The sequence below is a fragment of the Corvus moneduloides genome, chromosome 13, assembly GCF_009650955.1.
Source record: "Corvus moneduloides isolate bCorMon1 chromosome 13, bCorMon1.pri, whole genome shotgun sequence".
NCBI classification, from domain to species: domain Eukaryota; kingdom Metazoa; phylum Chordata; class Aves; order Passeriformes; family Corvidae; genus Corvus; species Corvus moneduloides.
The window spans coordinates 20671439-20686519 of record NC_045488.1 but is presented as its reverse complement, the minus strand read 5'-3'; the positions used below and the strand labels follow the sequence as shown (position 1 = coordinate 20686519).

At 48.7% G+C, this 15081-nt stretch overlaps 1 protein-coding gene across 1 annotated transcript in view; it reads left to right on the top strand.

Moving 5' to 3' along the window:
- The first annotated feature begins 4518 nt into the window (after window positions 1-4518).
- Window positions 4519-15081, top strand: part of ZNF592 (zinc finger protein 592) — a 35997-nt gene continuing 25434 nt past the window's right edge. Inside the window, exons 1-2 of the mRNA XM_032122865.1 lie at window positions 4519-4612; window positions 8348-10668. Coding sequence (XP_031978756.1) covers window positions 8356-10668 — 2313 coding nt within the window. The 5' untranslated portion in view covers window positions 4519-4612; window positions 8348-8355. The remainder of the gene's footprint in view (window positions 4613-8347; window positions 10669-15081) is intronic.

Below are 15081 nucleotides of genomic sequence, written 5' to 3'. Positions count from 1 at the left end.
GGAGCCTCCCTCGGAATGGCAGATGTGACTCCCTTTCCCTCCGAATTATTATAATTTTGAAATCAAGGGCTTTTAGGCAAAGATGTGGGAAATAGGAATAACAGTTCTTTACTATATATATATCTGTATGTGTATAACCAGTCAAACAAACAGCAGTAACTATGGCAGTGACAGCAAACAATCACAAACCCAGTGCCAGCCTTCTCGGCTGTCAGGCCCTTTCCCCTCGGGTGCAGTTCCGCTCGCAGCCGGCAGGGGCGCTGGCGGCTCCCGGTGAGCAGGGCAGGTGCGATGGTTCCCCCGCGGCTGCAGGGGGCGCTCCGGAGCGAGCTCGGGGAGCACGCGGCACTGGGGGCCTGGGATCCCGGGAAGGGATGGAACAAAGGCTTCACAAAGCCCTGGGCAGCCGATCCCGGTGTCCGGCCGGACCCTCGGGAACAGCAGGCTGGAGCGGCAGGGACGAGCACAAATCCCGGGTGGCAGACGAGGTGTATCCAAACGGGGAGCCCCCACAGAGGTCTGGGCAGGCAGGGTGAGCACGGCTACACCGTAGCAATGGCTCAAAGCAACGGCGGGGCAGGGCGGCCATGGCCCGGCTCCCAGCGGGGCAGGGAAGGTGGGCTTGGGATCCCAGGGCTTGACGAAGCAGCCTCCCTCTCCGTCCAAACGTCCAAACGCTGGGGACCAACTGTCCGCACACCCAGGTGAAACGAAAGAGTAGCCAGATGCGCCCCATCCCGTAGCCACCTCTTTTGTTTTTCTGAAGTACCCAGCAATTTGTCCCCTTAGCAACACTTATGGGGAAAATTCCTTTAACAGAAAAAAAAAAAAAACTAGGAGAACTCCTAAAACCCCAACACTCATCATGTCTCCAACTGGAAATCTACCAAATTCCAACAAATGGGATTCAGAAGCACGTCATGGTATGAAACAGTCCTCCTCTATTAGGATGTTGCCACATTATGGTTCTTATTCCTGTTCCCAAACTTGCTGGGATACATGGCTTTGTTCTCTTAGATTTGACTGAGGAATTTAAGGTCAGGGGTCTATCACTGCAAGAGAGTATTACAACCCTACAAGTCGTGCTGAGTGAGCATGGATGTGGAGTAGAGGTGGGTTTTGCTGTGTTCATGGTGGATCAGTGGTTGTACAGAGGGATCTTCAATGAAGAGATGCATTGGCTCATCCATATTTGTGTCAATAAGGAAAAAGAGAAAAAAACCACTTTGGGGCAATGAAGAGGGCAGGTCCAGGGAGTGAGGAAGACCAAAAAGCCAAAGTGATAGGTGTAAATGGTTTTACATGTATACAGAAGACATCAGTGTAATTAATTACCCTGATTTAAGTTACACCACTTTTTTTGTGTGTGTGTAGATAATGCCAAAGGCTACACTGTTATCTTAGAGGAATGTTTGTGTCTGGGGATTTGTACTCACCCTGCCAATAACAAATCTTCCCTGGAGTTTCTGAAACATTAATTATAGTTTTGTAACACGCAAGTTTTGCAACCAGCTCAAGGTAATTCCCTACAACACAAACCTCTGGCAGAAACAAATGAATGCTGATGTGAAAACTGACAGTTGCTTAGACATGAATGTTCAAGACTTTGTAATGTTTGTTATTATAAATAAAATGTGTCTCACTGTTCTTGCCAGCCCGCCTGACTCCATACACTTTTCAACACACTAGCACCTGGGAAGAACCATTTCCCCTAGCTAAAAGCAAGCACCAACAACCTCAAGCAGGCTAAGAATTAAACGTAAGGTCTCACATGCAGCTGGACATAGCTTAAGAGTATTTCATCCAGGGGCTTCCCTCTCTGAGGTGCCACCAGCAGGTCCCACCAATGTTCCCTGCTCAGGCCTCAGCGCCTCCCACGTGCAGAGGGCTGTTGCAGTGGGGATCCTGCAACACGCATATATCAAACCAGGAGTCCCGTGGAAAGGAAATATATACGGACAGACAGATTCTTGATAGCCGTTTCAGAGATGTTTATTTCTCCAGCCGCATGGCCGGAGCTCTGCCGAGGAACTGTTCCAGTCACGGGACCAAGGGTCCTTCTGCCCGCGCAGGGAACACAAACCAACCCATGGGAACGAGGCTGAGCAGGGGCAGGGAAGCCCCGTGTCTGTGCCCTCAGGGCCCCTCTCCCAGGGCTACACGGCGGGGGAGGGACCCCAACAGAGGGCTGCTCTGTACATCATCTCCTTAGATCCACACCTTTTGTCTTTTCCACATTAAATCACAGAATTCCAGACTGGTTTGGGTTGGAAGGGACCTTAAAGCTCATCCTGTTCCATGCCCCTGCCATGGACAGGGACACCTTCCACTAGACCCGGTTGCTCCAAAACCTGTCCAGCCTCGGACACTTCCAGAGACACGGATTCCACAACCTTTACAAAACAAGCCTAAAGAGACAAATTTAAACTTTAAAAGGAAAACAAAGAGGAGGAAGATTTTTTACTTCCAGATTTATCAAATAACCACATTGGACTAAAAATAAGAAAAGGAATGTGATTTTTAGGTCATGCTGGAAGACATAAACTCTTCTTACAGTGTTTTGTGTCTCTGCTGTCTTGAGGAAGGGACCCAGCCACTCCAGGGCTGTCTCTCCTCCTTGGCCATCTGCAGGATGGAGCTAAATTTCCATTTGCATTACATTTCTTAATTATCACAATCCTGCAAATTACCACAGCTTTTCTGCAAGCTACAACTTGTTTGGGACTGTGAGTGCTCTTAGTAAATTGTGTAACAAATGTCAGCTCTCTTACTAGATACAACTTAGAGGTTTTCATAGACATGTGCTACAATTACAGGTAACAGTTGCAATTTTGAAAATGTTTTCTTTTTGTGACTCCCTTTGTCCTTTTGCTCATTTTTGGAAACTGGCTATCGCCTCCAAAAGGAGAAAAGTGATGACACTGATTCAGAAATCGAGGATGTGAAGCTACATGTGTCAGTTAGAAAAAAAAGATTTTTTTTTGTCCATGATGACAAAGAAAGAAATTAATATGTAACTAGACGAGAAACAAATGCAGTATGAGCAATGCTGTACAGCTGGTATTGGGGGTAGATGGTTAAAATGTCAGTTCATGGGAAGACAGCCTCAAGAAATACTGTTTATTTATCATGATAGGAGTGTGCATACCCACACCTGGATACAAAATGCCTCACAGCATCCCAGAGTATTTGAGGGTGGAAAAGAGCTCCTGAGGTCATCTGGTCCAGCCTCAAGCTGGGCCAGCTAAAGCTGGCTGCTCAGAAAATCCAGACTACTTTTGAACCCCTCCAAGGATGGAGACTCCACAGCCTCCCTGGGCAACCTGTGCCAGCGTGTGGTTACCGTCACAGGGAAAAAGTATTTCCTGATGTGTATCAGTGTGTGCCCATGGCCTCCAGTCCTGGCACTGGGCACCACTGGGAAGAACCTGGCTCTGTCCTCTTTGCACCCTCCCTGCAGGTACTTGCAGACATTGATGAGCCCTCCCTGAGTCTGCTCTTCCATAGGATGGACAGCCCCAGCTCTCTCAGCCTGTCCTTACAGGGGAGGTGCTTCAACCACTTCATCATCTCCATGGCAGCTCGCTGGACTCTCTCCAGTATGTCCATGTCTCTCTTATGCTGAGGAGCCCAGAACTGGACATGGGTGGAGAACAAACAATATCCACCACCCTCTCCTCATCCTCTGAACTTGCCATAGAATTGGTTTGGCTTGGAAAGGGCCTTAAAAGTTCATCCTGTTCCAGGCCCTGCCATGTGCAGGGACACTTTCCACTGTTCCAGGTTGTTCCAAGCCCTGTGTCCAACCTGGCCTTGGACACTTCCAGGAATGGGGAAGCCACAGCTTCTCTGGGCAACCTGTCCCAAGGCCTCACTACCCTCACAGGGAAGAATGTCTGCCTAACCTCTAATCTAAATCTACCATTCTAGTAATTCCGATGCAGAAGGCATCAAGTTATCAGGGATGGAAGCCCTTTGTAACTTGTGCTGACAGATCCCAGACATCTCCTTGTCCTCGGTGTGTTTGGAAACGACTCCAGGTGTTATTGGCTCCATTGCCTTCCCAGGGATCAGTGTGAGGCTCACCAGCCTGGAGCTCCACACATCTTTGCTCTCGCTTTTATGGGAGATCAGTGGGTCGATCAGTGTAATTGTGAGCAAACTGCATCACGGTGGGTGTGGGACACAGCGAGGAAGGAGTTGAAGACACGGAGCGGGGACTGCAGCGGGAGCTGTTCTCGGGGGAGGTTTTGGTGAGGAAACCCAAGAACAGCGGGAGCGCGGGGCCCCGGCGGCATGAGAGGGCGGCGGGTCCAGGCCGGGCCCGTGGGCGCCTCTGCCAGGAGCCTCCCGGAGGGGGAGCGGCAGCGGGGCCCCGGGGTGGCGAGTCTCTGGGAAGGGAAGGGAAGGGAAGGGAAGGGAAGGGAAGGGAAGGGAAGGGAAGGGAAGGGAAGGGAAGGGAAGGGAAGGGGGGGCGGTTCCGCCGCGCCCGGCCCGCCCCGGCCCGCCCCCGGCCCCGCCCGCCGCCGCCGCCGCCATGTTGCGGCCGTTGGTGCCCGGTGCGGGGTGAGGCCGCGCGGGCCCGGCGGGCCCAGAGGAGCCGCCTGCGTGGGTGAGTCCTGCCCGCCCGCCCGGGTCCGGCCGCGCCGGGCCCGCCCCTCCCGCTGCCCTCCGCCCTCCCGCGCTCCCTCCTTCCCGCCGGCCCCGCGGCCGGGCGGTGCTGCCGCCCCGCGGGCAGGGCGGGCGGCCCCGCCGCCGGCGCACCGAGCCCTGCGCGCCCGTACCGGCTCTTCCGGCCCGCAGGCCGCCACCTCTCCCCATTCCTCGGCTCCCGGCCCCGGCTCTGCTGCGGTGCCCGCGGCGGCCCGGCCCGGCCCAGCCCGGTCCAGCCCGGCCCGGCTCGGCCCGGCCCGGCCCGGCGGTGCCGGGACAAACTAAGTTCGGCGGGCGGCCCACGTGTGGCGGGGCCGGGCCGGGCCGGGCTGGGCTGGGCTCGGCTGTCAGCGCGGGGGGCGGCGGGTCCGGCCTTTGTCTCGGGTGGGGACGGCGTGGGCCGGGGATGGTGTGTGTGGGTGAGTGTCTCTGTGTGTAGGGGTGCCACGGGCCGGACGAGTCCCCAGCCCAGCGGCCCCGTTCACACCGAGAACCGCACCGGGCTCATGAAACTTTCACGGGTGTTACAGCCCCGGGTCCCGCCTGCCACTGAGCCGCCCTCTGGTGTAGTCCTCCGCCAGCTGCGGCTGCCCCGTGCCTTCCCCGCAGCCCTGACAGCCCCTGCGCGGCTGCTTCCCCCATCCCTTGCTCTCCCCGCGCTTCCCGGCGCCTGCTATTCCTGCCTTCCCAAGGGATTCCCGTGGCATGCAGTCTCTTCATCCCCTCCCGGAGACACCAGCGCCGTGTGAGCAACCCTTGGCAGATGTTTTCCCTTGTACGCTGTTGTTTTGCAGAATTATCAATATTTAGTAATGGCAATGTATGTGATCAATCCCCACAGCAGGGGATTGGAGCTAGATGGTCATCAAGGTCCCTTCCACCCCAAGCCGTTCTATGATTAATTTTCTTGGTGTAACTGGGAAATTATGCTTTCATGCTTCACTGTTAAGTGGCAATCTCAAACCTCCTTCCTGGTTTGAAAGCTGCAGAGCATCTACTTCCGATCTCCAAAAGCCCCTGGGAATAGCACTGCTAGCAAAAGGTTTGTGTGGAGTGGGTGCAGGATGCGGGTCCTGTGGTGCCTCTCCTTGACTTTGAAGCTAATCCATAGCACAAGGCTCTGGGATTTCACATCCTTCCCCAGGGTTTTTTTTGGATGGCTTGGAGCCTTCTAGGTTTCCTGAGCCCTGGAGAAATGTGCTATAGTGGGGCTGAGTTTGCACACTGAAATATACTCTTTACTTCATAAATCCTTCTTTGCTGATTTTATTCACCTCTTCTACTGCTTTGCAAATCTCAGCCTCCACATTTTCGTTGCATCCCAAGCTTGGGTTCTCAGTCCTTTGCACAAGAATGATGGAGTAAGGACAAAGTTCTTTATTTTCAGCTTTCCTCACAAGCTAGTTTACATAATTTCCCTTAGTATCTCTTTCCTGTTTGTTATCTGTGATGAGAGATAAACAGTGTTAAGTCAAAAGTTTAAATTTATGTTAATTAAAAATCACTTCTGTCGATAAAGTGCTTATTCTCTAGAATCTGGGTCAAAACTTGCTTTATTATGAGAAGCTGTAGCTTTGGGTTTGAGAAGCTTAAGATGCAATTTTGTGGATAAATACTTGTGCCCTCATGATTGCAAAGACAGTAAATTCACATTTTATAAGACTCAAAGATGAACACCAATGCTTTCTGAAAAAGCAAGGTTTCTCCCAAGAAAAAGATCTTTTGAGATGCTGCAGATACCTGGGATTTATTTTGTCTTGCATTTTAAAACACAGGTGCAGAGAGGTGTTCCAGAGTGGGAAGGGGAAGGTCAAGAGTGATTGGCAGGCTCATTTTTCTCTGTACGATACTCAAGCATGCCAGGTTATGGAATGAAGTGTCTTCCTTTCCAAAGGATTTGTGTGCCAGAAATTTTGGTGCCTAGCTCTCTCCCAGCTGGCACAAGGTTTCCCACCCAAAGGAATGGGAAGTTTCAGGTCCGTGCCTTTGCCAACTGCAGTAATCTGTGTTGTTTCCAAAGTCCTTATCAAGTGCTGGGGATGTGGAGTGTATGGATAATTTGGGCTTCCAGGGACTTCATGCCCAGCTGCACTTCCTTGAGGGACATGATCGTAAATTATTGCATAGCCCTCTGTGCATCTTCATATTTAGGGTTTAATTTAAGAACGAGTGTAAGCTCAGCCACAGCAAGCTGCTCTTAGACCAAGTAAATCTCTGCAGAGTGTTTTGCAGTAGATTAACCAAAGCAGCACCTCTGGGACTTGTCTGAAGGAGTGGCTGAGCTGAAGCTCAAAGACCACTGTGTCCCTGTGCTCCACTCTGAAGTGATTTCTCCTGGCCCAGGAGTTGTTGTTCCCCATTCTAGCAGCCTGGCCAGAAGGGTTGGGCTGTGTTTGGTTTGAGTGTGATGCTTGACAAACTTCTAAACCCAACTGTCAGTAATGACAGCAGCCTTAAAGCAGGGCCCTTTTGGGAAGGCATCAGATGGCTTCTCTCTCTCCCTCTGCCTTGTCCTCCTCTCTGCCTGCACCTCTGCTCCCAGTTCTTCTCCATTGTCCTGGAATCCTGCCACCCTCTCAGTCTCCCTCTCTTGCTGCTGGCTTTGGCAGCGTTACTGCAGCCCAAATTGAGTGTGGCAGGACTTACCTTGCCTGTGGGTGCTCCTTGCCAAGCAGGAACTGGTGTCCTGCTAGTTCTGTTGACATGCTTTGGGTTTTTTTCCCTTCCCCTACATACAGCATGCACCAGCTCACATAAATTTGAGGTTTGAATAAAACATATTAAAAGAATGGCTCATTAAATATTTGTGAAGTCTCTATATTGTACCAACTTGAAAATATTTTGGTTTAACAGTGGAAATCCGGTATCTCTGACAGAAGTGAACACAAATGTTCTAGTAATTCTGAGCTGTCAGTTTTCATGCATCTCATCAGAGCTTGATTATTCCTGCTGTAGGTTGCTGTGTTGAGTGTTCCAAGTCCCCACTTCCTTTCTGAAGAGCTTAGAAAGAGAGAGCTGGCTGGGAACATGATTTCTTCTTACGATTTGGATATGGATCTTTATTCTATCTTTGGGTGGTTTTGCTTCATGTGTTTACCTAATTAAGGATTGCCCCTGTTTCAAATAACACTTCTTGGAGCTGTTGTATTGAAATATTTACTGAAGATTTCTATTATTTAAATTCCTCAGGGTAGGGAGCCATCTCACTTTTCAGGCCTGTGTCTCTTGGGCCAGCTGTTTGCCCCTGCCTTTCTTCCTTGAGGAAGGACTGAGTTCTTCAGATGTGACAATCTGTTGAGGAATAAGCAGCAATTGCTGCCTATTATCTCTACAAAAACCCCAGCCAAGCAAAAAAGCCCCTCTGCTAATGTACTTCAGAGTCTTGTGTTGATGATGGCTGGCTTTGGATTAGTAATGCACCTGACAGTTCAAAAAGATGTCCCCTGCATGAGCTCAGTGTCGTTTCAAAGGTCATGCTTGTACCAGCTCTGTTCTCGGGGATCCCGGATAAGGGGATGCTTGCTGTCTCCCACCATGCTGCTTGAAGCACCTCCGAGGAGCAGCTCTGCCCACATCCCGGGCTTTGGGCAGCTGTGATTCTTGTAACAGAAGATGTTGATGCACATGAATCTTACAAAGGTTGTCCGTGGGGGGAATGTACTTGACAAAGTATTTCTTCTGCTTTTAATTTTAGCTTTCATCATGGGGGACATGAAAACCCCCGACTTTGATGACCTCTTGGCTGCTTTTGACATCCCTGATCCGACTAGCCTGGATGCTAAGGAGACCATTCCATCAGCTGGGGAGGAGAGTGAGAATCACCTGAAGTCGTCAGGAATGTGCATCGATGAGAGTGTGTCCTTATCCCACACTCTGCCTCCCTCTGATGCGCCTGTTGTGAGTGTGATAGTGAAGAACACAAGTCGCCAGGAGTCTTTTGAGGCAGAAAAGGAGGGGAATCACCTTGGACCTGGTCTGTTACACAATGGGTTTCGTGGCTCTGATCTGCCAGCCGAGGCTCATGCTTTAGTCCATAATTATGGCAAGTTTGAGTCAACTTTTATTAATGGTGATAGCTCAAGAGGTTACTCTGATAAACTGGACCAGTGCAAGTCAGAGCCTTTGCCAACATTTAGTCAGTTTAGCCCCATTTCCAGCCCTGAACCAGAGGATGCATTCAAAGAGAACAGTATTGGAGATAAACCCAAACATGCCCAAACTCCCTATTTTCCACCGCCTTCAATATATATACCAACAGGGGCTTCAGTCCTAGATCATCTTAGGAAAGTGCCAGAGCCCGAATTAAGCATGTTTGATCAGTACTGTAAAAAGGAACAGAAGATGGAAATCCACTGCCAGCCAGAGAATAGGCTGGAAATGAGCAGGAGAGAGCAAGACAAAGCAGTGGAGAGGTTTGCGGAGTCAAGCAAGGACTTGGTAGATACCAACAGCTTTCTTGGAGAAGGCTTGGTGTTTGGAGACCTCCCTCACAATAATTTAGGAGACTGCAAGGGGTCTGTGCCTGAGCTAAACATGTCTTCGTCAATACCACCTCGGCAGAGGCTAAAGCCAACTCATTCCAAGTTGTCGTCCTGCGTGGCAGCGTTAGTAGCTCTTCAGGCCAAAAAGGTTGCATGTATTCCAAAAGGCGATCAGCCAAATTTCACCAAGGAACCTGGTCCTTTTAAAGACGGGATGAAGGGAAGTCCAAAAATGCCCAAGTCACCAAAGAGTCCCCGAAGCCCCTTGGAGGCGGTGAGGAAGGCCAGCAAGCAGCCTGAGAGTCCTCGGAGCGTGTGCAGTGACAGCAGTGGGAAAGGCTCTCCTTCCATGGCAGCTGGCTCTCCACCAGCTATTCCCAAAGTTAGAATAAAGACTATCAAGACATCTTCCGGTGAAATTAAAAGGACTGTAACTAGAATTTTGCCAGAAAACGATGAATTGGGCAAATCTTCAGAAGAGTCACCTGCAGAAACCTCTTCTGCCGAAGAGTTTATCAAGTCTTTCCCATCCCCTGATACTAGTGCAGTTATGGAAAGTGAGGCTGGCAGGAATTCAACCAAAAACGGGGCTGCTGTGGCTATCCAGCTGTCAAATGTAACGAGTCCTTACTCAGACAGTATGAAAATGGATATTGCAAGCAGCACGTGTACCGTGTCCTTATCTCCACTGCCAAACTGTGGCAGCGGTGCCATAAAAGTGGGGGTCAAGAGGCAGCAGCAGGGTACTGTGACGCAGCCATCCAACACGACCACCTCCAGTCTTCTTCCCAAAGCTGTGCACTTGGCAAATCTCAACTTGGTCCCCCACAGTGTTGCCGCTTCTGTTACAGCGAAGACATCGGCACAGAGGCGAAACCAGCCTCAAGTGACACAGATGTCAGTGCCACTGGTGCACCAAGTCAAGAAAGCTGCTCCTGTTGTCATGGAGGCATTCCATAAAGTGCTACACAGTGCCAATCCAGTGCCGATATATACTCCGAACCTTAGCCCCCCGCCTGACACTAGTATTAATTTACCTGCTTCTGGGTATTGTTGCCTGGAATGTGGGGACTCATTTGCCTTAGAGAAAAGCCTGACTCAACACTATAGTAGGCGAAGCGTTCACATTGAAGTCATGTGCACTCAGTGTTCAACTATGCTCCTTTTTTTTAATAAGTGTAGCTTGCTTAAACATGCACGAGATCATAAGAGCAAAGGGTTTATCATGCAGTGTTCTCAGCTGCTCATGAAACCAATTTCCATAGACCAAATGTTTTCACCTTCTCCTACAAGCTCTTCAGTCTCTCCATCTCCTCAGACTTTGCTCTCATCCTCTCCTCCACCTAAGTCCACTGCTGCTTCAGGAGGCGGGGTAGGGATTTCTGCGAACACTCAGCCAGCCTTGCCTCTCTACACGGACCCTCAGAGGCTAATCCGTCATGGACTTAAGTGTTTGGAGTGTAACAAGCAGGAGCAGGATTACGCTTCTTTAGCAGCTCATTACCAGAGGACCTCAGAAGATAATGAGAGACTGGTAAGTCATCATTTTAATGTTATTAGTTAAATCTCTCTGAGTTTAAAGAGATTGTCCTCAAGGGGAAAAGTAGGCATGGTGGTGGCAAATGAGTTGCTCTGCCTAAAAAAGTGCTTGTGGGGAGGATTTGGAATGCACATGAGCCCAGACGCATGTGCGTGAAGAGACGTTTGGTGGTGTTTGCTTGCCCTCTTTTTACCCCTTGCCAGTAAAAAGAGCAGAGTAAGGAGACTATGGAGATTCTCGAGCATCAAAGAAAGGTGCTGGAGATGAAAGATTGCTTGGATGAGGCGTGCAAGAAAGCCGTAGGGGTGGATCTGTGGAGCGTTTCCTGAAACAGGTTTTTGTGCTGTAAGCATGGCTGGAGGAGATCTGATACAGTTTAATGTTGCCTTTGTTGGAACTGGTGCCAGAACCTTCTGTGTAACACGTCAGGTGCTATTGTTGCTGTTGGCGTGGTCATGTGTGTATTGGACAGGCCTGCTGTGGTATGTGGGGTGGGAGGGTGGTTCTGGTTTTTTTTCCCTTTGGGTGGTACAGGGCGAGAGGGTACCATGGTTGTGTAGGGGGGTTCAAGATCCTTGTTAGTGGCTTCCTGCCTTCCTCCTGTGCTGCCCTGCTCAGGTCTCCACTGCCTTTATGGACCTGGTTGGAATCCCCTTAAATTAAACTCCAGATTAGGTTTCTCCTGATGAAGAGAAGAAGATGATTATTGTTGTGTACCAGGACCATACACTTTGTTTGTGGCTTTTATTTTGGAAGACACAGTTCGTCTTGTTTAAGTGTTAACCAACCTGCAGTTGAAGAGGAGGAGGACTCCTTTCTCCTTATCTCTTTGGATGAGGTGAAAGCTTTCCAGGTCGATATGGTGGCCAGCAGAGCTGGCTCCCGGTGCAAGGGCTTCACAAAATAGGACTCCATGCCATCATTTGGGAAGATGACCACATCTCTGCCATGGCTGTCAGAGCACCTGCACTCTCCAGAGCCTCCCTGTGCTGCTTGAATGGCTTGCAGGAGTATTGAGGTTGCTGTGGTCCCATTTAGATGCTTTGTTATCTTAAATTCATCAGCCACAAAACAAAAAAAAATAGATTATGGCTGAATGGTTTTGATGTCATAAAAAATGGCGCGGCCAGAAGGAATCAGTGTGGCCATGTAATCAGGTTTCTTGCCCGAGGCAGGCCAGTGAGCACTGCGCTCTGTCAACACCTGAACTTATTTTTCAACTCTAATGCATTTTTAGGAAATGTCAGCAGTCTGGCATTAAAAATTCCAGGAGAAGGGATACAGTGGCTGCTCCAAAGTGAGTTAAAATGTTAATCAGTGGCATTAAAAACGTACTTCCTATTTCTGTTGTGGGATTATCAATTCAAGAGCTCCTTAAAGAGGAAAAGAATGTGTGATAGTAAGTATTTTTAGCTTCTAATCAAATAATTTATTCTGCAACTTAACCAAGAATAGAGTTTAAGCCTCTCACTTCAGGTAGTTCTGCTAGATGTGAGATTGTTTTTGCAGTGTATTTCTGAAGAGAAGCATTGAAAAAAGAGGCTACCTTTGAGCTTCTGAAACCAGTTCCTCCATTTGATCTTCCCATGCTTATAGTCCATGGGATGCATGCAGTGCTCTGGGAGTCCTTTTCCACTGTATCTGCTGTCCTCCAGGCTGCCTGGTGCTCCATGCTGTTCCCAGAACATCTGCTTCAATAAAGTTGCTACATTTCTAAGGAAATAAGCATTTGTGCCCCATGCCTGTAATTGTATGTCTGGATTTAGCAGTAGCTGATGGAAACCATCCCAATGCCTTTTACCAGAGCCCAGGTGTTTGGTGTCACTGGGCTGAGAGGTAAAAGGATGTGTGAAATTCAGTGGTCTCATAGGGGTCCCTGGTTCTCTGAGCAGTCCAAAGGAAAAGGTAGGGATGACCTTCACATCACATGTCCCACAGGGATAACACAGCGTAGCTCCCAGCAGTATCAAGGTCTGAGAAGCTGAAGGTTTTGCATATAGGGTATTAATGAATGTAATACTATTAATCATGGTGTGAGAAGGTTGCAGGTGAAGCTGTTGGAATGTGTGTCATAAACTCCTGGAATAGGAGAACGTGGCCAGCCCTTTCTGAGATGATACCCTGACTCTGCATTAAGTTAATTCCTTGGGTTGTTCTTTCTGTTTTGGTCAGAAAAAAGAGAAATGTTGGTATGAGCAGGAGAGGATCAAGTGTCTGATTTTAGAAACACTTTCTTACATGGTTTCTGTCTCCAGATTTGTGCCAGGACACCTGTGTTTTGGGGCAGTGGTGAAAATTGGATGTAGAGAAATTCTTCCCTGTGATGGGATGAGGCCCTGGCATGGGGTGTGCAGAGAAGCTGTGGCTGCCCCGTCCCCATAAATGTCCAAGGCCAGGTTGGATGGGGCTTGGAGCATTCTGGTCTAGTGGAAGGTGTCCCTGCCCCTGGCAGGGGGTGGAACGAGATGATCTTCATGCTCCCTTCCAACCCAAACCAGTCTGGGATTCTCTGATTCTCTGAAATTGCGTTGCTAAAGAAGGCATTGATGTAGCACCTGTAGTGAACATATTTAGGTGCCCCTAGTAGTGGTTCAAAACCACTGTGTCCACAGGGCAGAAGGTGTTGATTTACATACTGGTACATCTAATTAAAACCACAGTCCACACCAGTCGTCATGCTTGATCCACAGCATGCTGCAGTGGTGGGACAATCTGTCAGAATGCAGAAGTAGTATTAATTGTTGTGGGCAAGCTTGGCTGTGAACCACATCCCTAGATCTCAAGAGACTAACTGTCTAGAGTTTGATCATAATTTTGTGCATTTGAGCAAAAACTGTGTATTTCTTCCTCCATACCTGATGTCTTTCTCACTGTATTGAAATGTTGGTTTGGAAGTGGTGGTATGGGATGCAATTGTCATAGTTTCCTAAAGATAGCAAAAAACTGCACTCTGATAATTTGGAAATTTTTTGTATTTTTAAATTTCTTACTGAATCCCAGAATTCAGGCACAAACTCTTTGCCATGCCTCATTGAGAAACTAGGAAGTACTGATGCTTTTCACATAAAGACATGGCTTAATTTATGCCTTCTAAGGAGCTTCAAGAAGTAGCAGGGCAGGTCCCCATTGTATTATGGCCAAAAGCTTTTAATCTGTGACTATTCAGATGCTTGGTACCAGATTGTCCCTAAAAATGAGAATTCTTGGAGAGGGTAGATGAATATAATAGAATATAATAGAAAGAGCAACTTCAGCTGAAGGGAAAGGGTAAAAGCAATTTATCTGCAGCACCTGGGTTTGTACTAGAAGGTGGAAACCTGTGGAAAATAAGCCAGGTGATTTTTGATCAATGTTCTTGGAAGCTTTTCTGTTAAATGACACCAAATCTGGATGTACATCCAGTGTGACCATAACTTGAGAAACCAAACAGGCTTTGCAGTGCTCAGTTATGGTGCTTTTAACCCAAAAGCTGTTTTGGACATGGCTTTGGTGTGGCACCTTGCTAAGAAGGAAGGGTTGATCCAGGTTGTTGGAGAAAAGAAATAGCAGGAAAGAGACTTGTTTTTCGGTACGATGTTTTCGGTTACCCAGGAGCTGAAGGACGAGCACCCTGCGATAAGAGGCAGGAATGATTGGATTGGAGAGGGGGAAGAGCCTAAGTTGGCTCTGCTCCATGAGAAAACTCATCCTGTGTTGATACTTATGACTTGTCACTTTAATTGGAATTTCTTACCATGACTTTGTGAATTACTCTGACATTTTCAGGTTTCTCAAAGCTGCTTGAAAGGGGATTGTTGGGTTTTCTCTTTCTTCTAGATGGTGGCTTGGGAAATACCTGGTGTTACATTCCTACATGGCTGCGGGTAAATCCCACATTAATAGGACAGATAAAGGGTAAATGACCTTCACAGGTGTGGCCAAAATGAGAATGACATGGGTGGGTCACAGTTCTGTTGCAGGAAGGAAGGAAGATAGGGATGTGGTCTGGACAGCAGGGAAAGGAGGAGATTTGGAGTAAGTGGGAGGAAGAGAGGGGGACGATGATGTGGCTGAGAAGGTGCTGTGGTTTTCTAAAGGAAAGACCTTTAGAAAAATGGTTGAGAGCTTGACCTTAATGTTGTATTTTAAACATGTACATGATTGCAGTTGCTCGGAGTACAGCAGGGAAATCCTACCTGGTTTATTTTGGTACAGAATATTTGTAGGCAGTTCCTCCCAGCTGAATACCATGGTGGGATGGGATCTCCATGGCTTGCAGGAAAGATACAGGCTTGAATAATCCATTTCAGAAACAGAAAGAACTGGATTTATTAGATGTATGTTTTGAGTGGATCACCTTAATGGATCACAGTGACTTTGCCTTTTTTTGGCAACTAGTGAGGCCAATTCTGCAATTTTTGCTTGTGA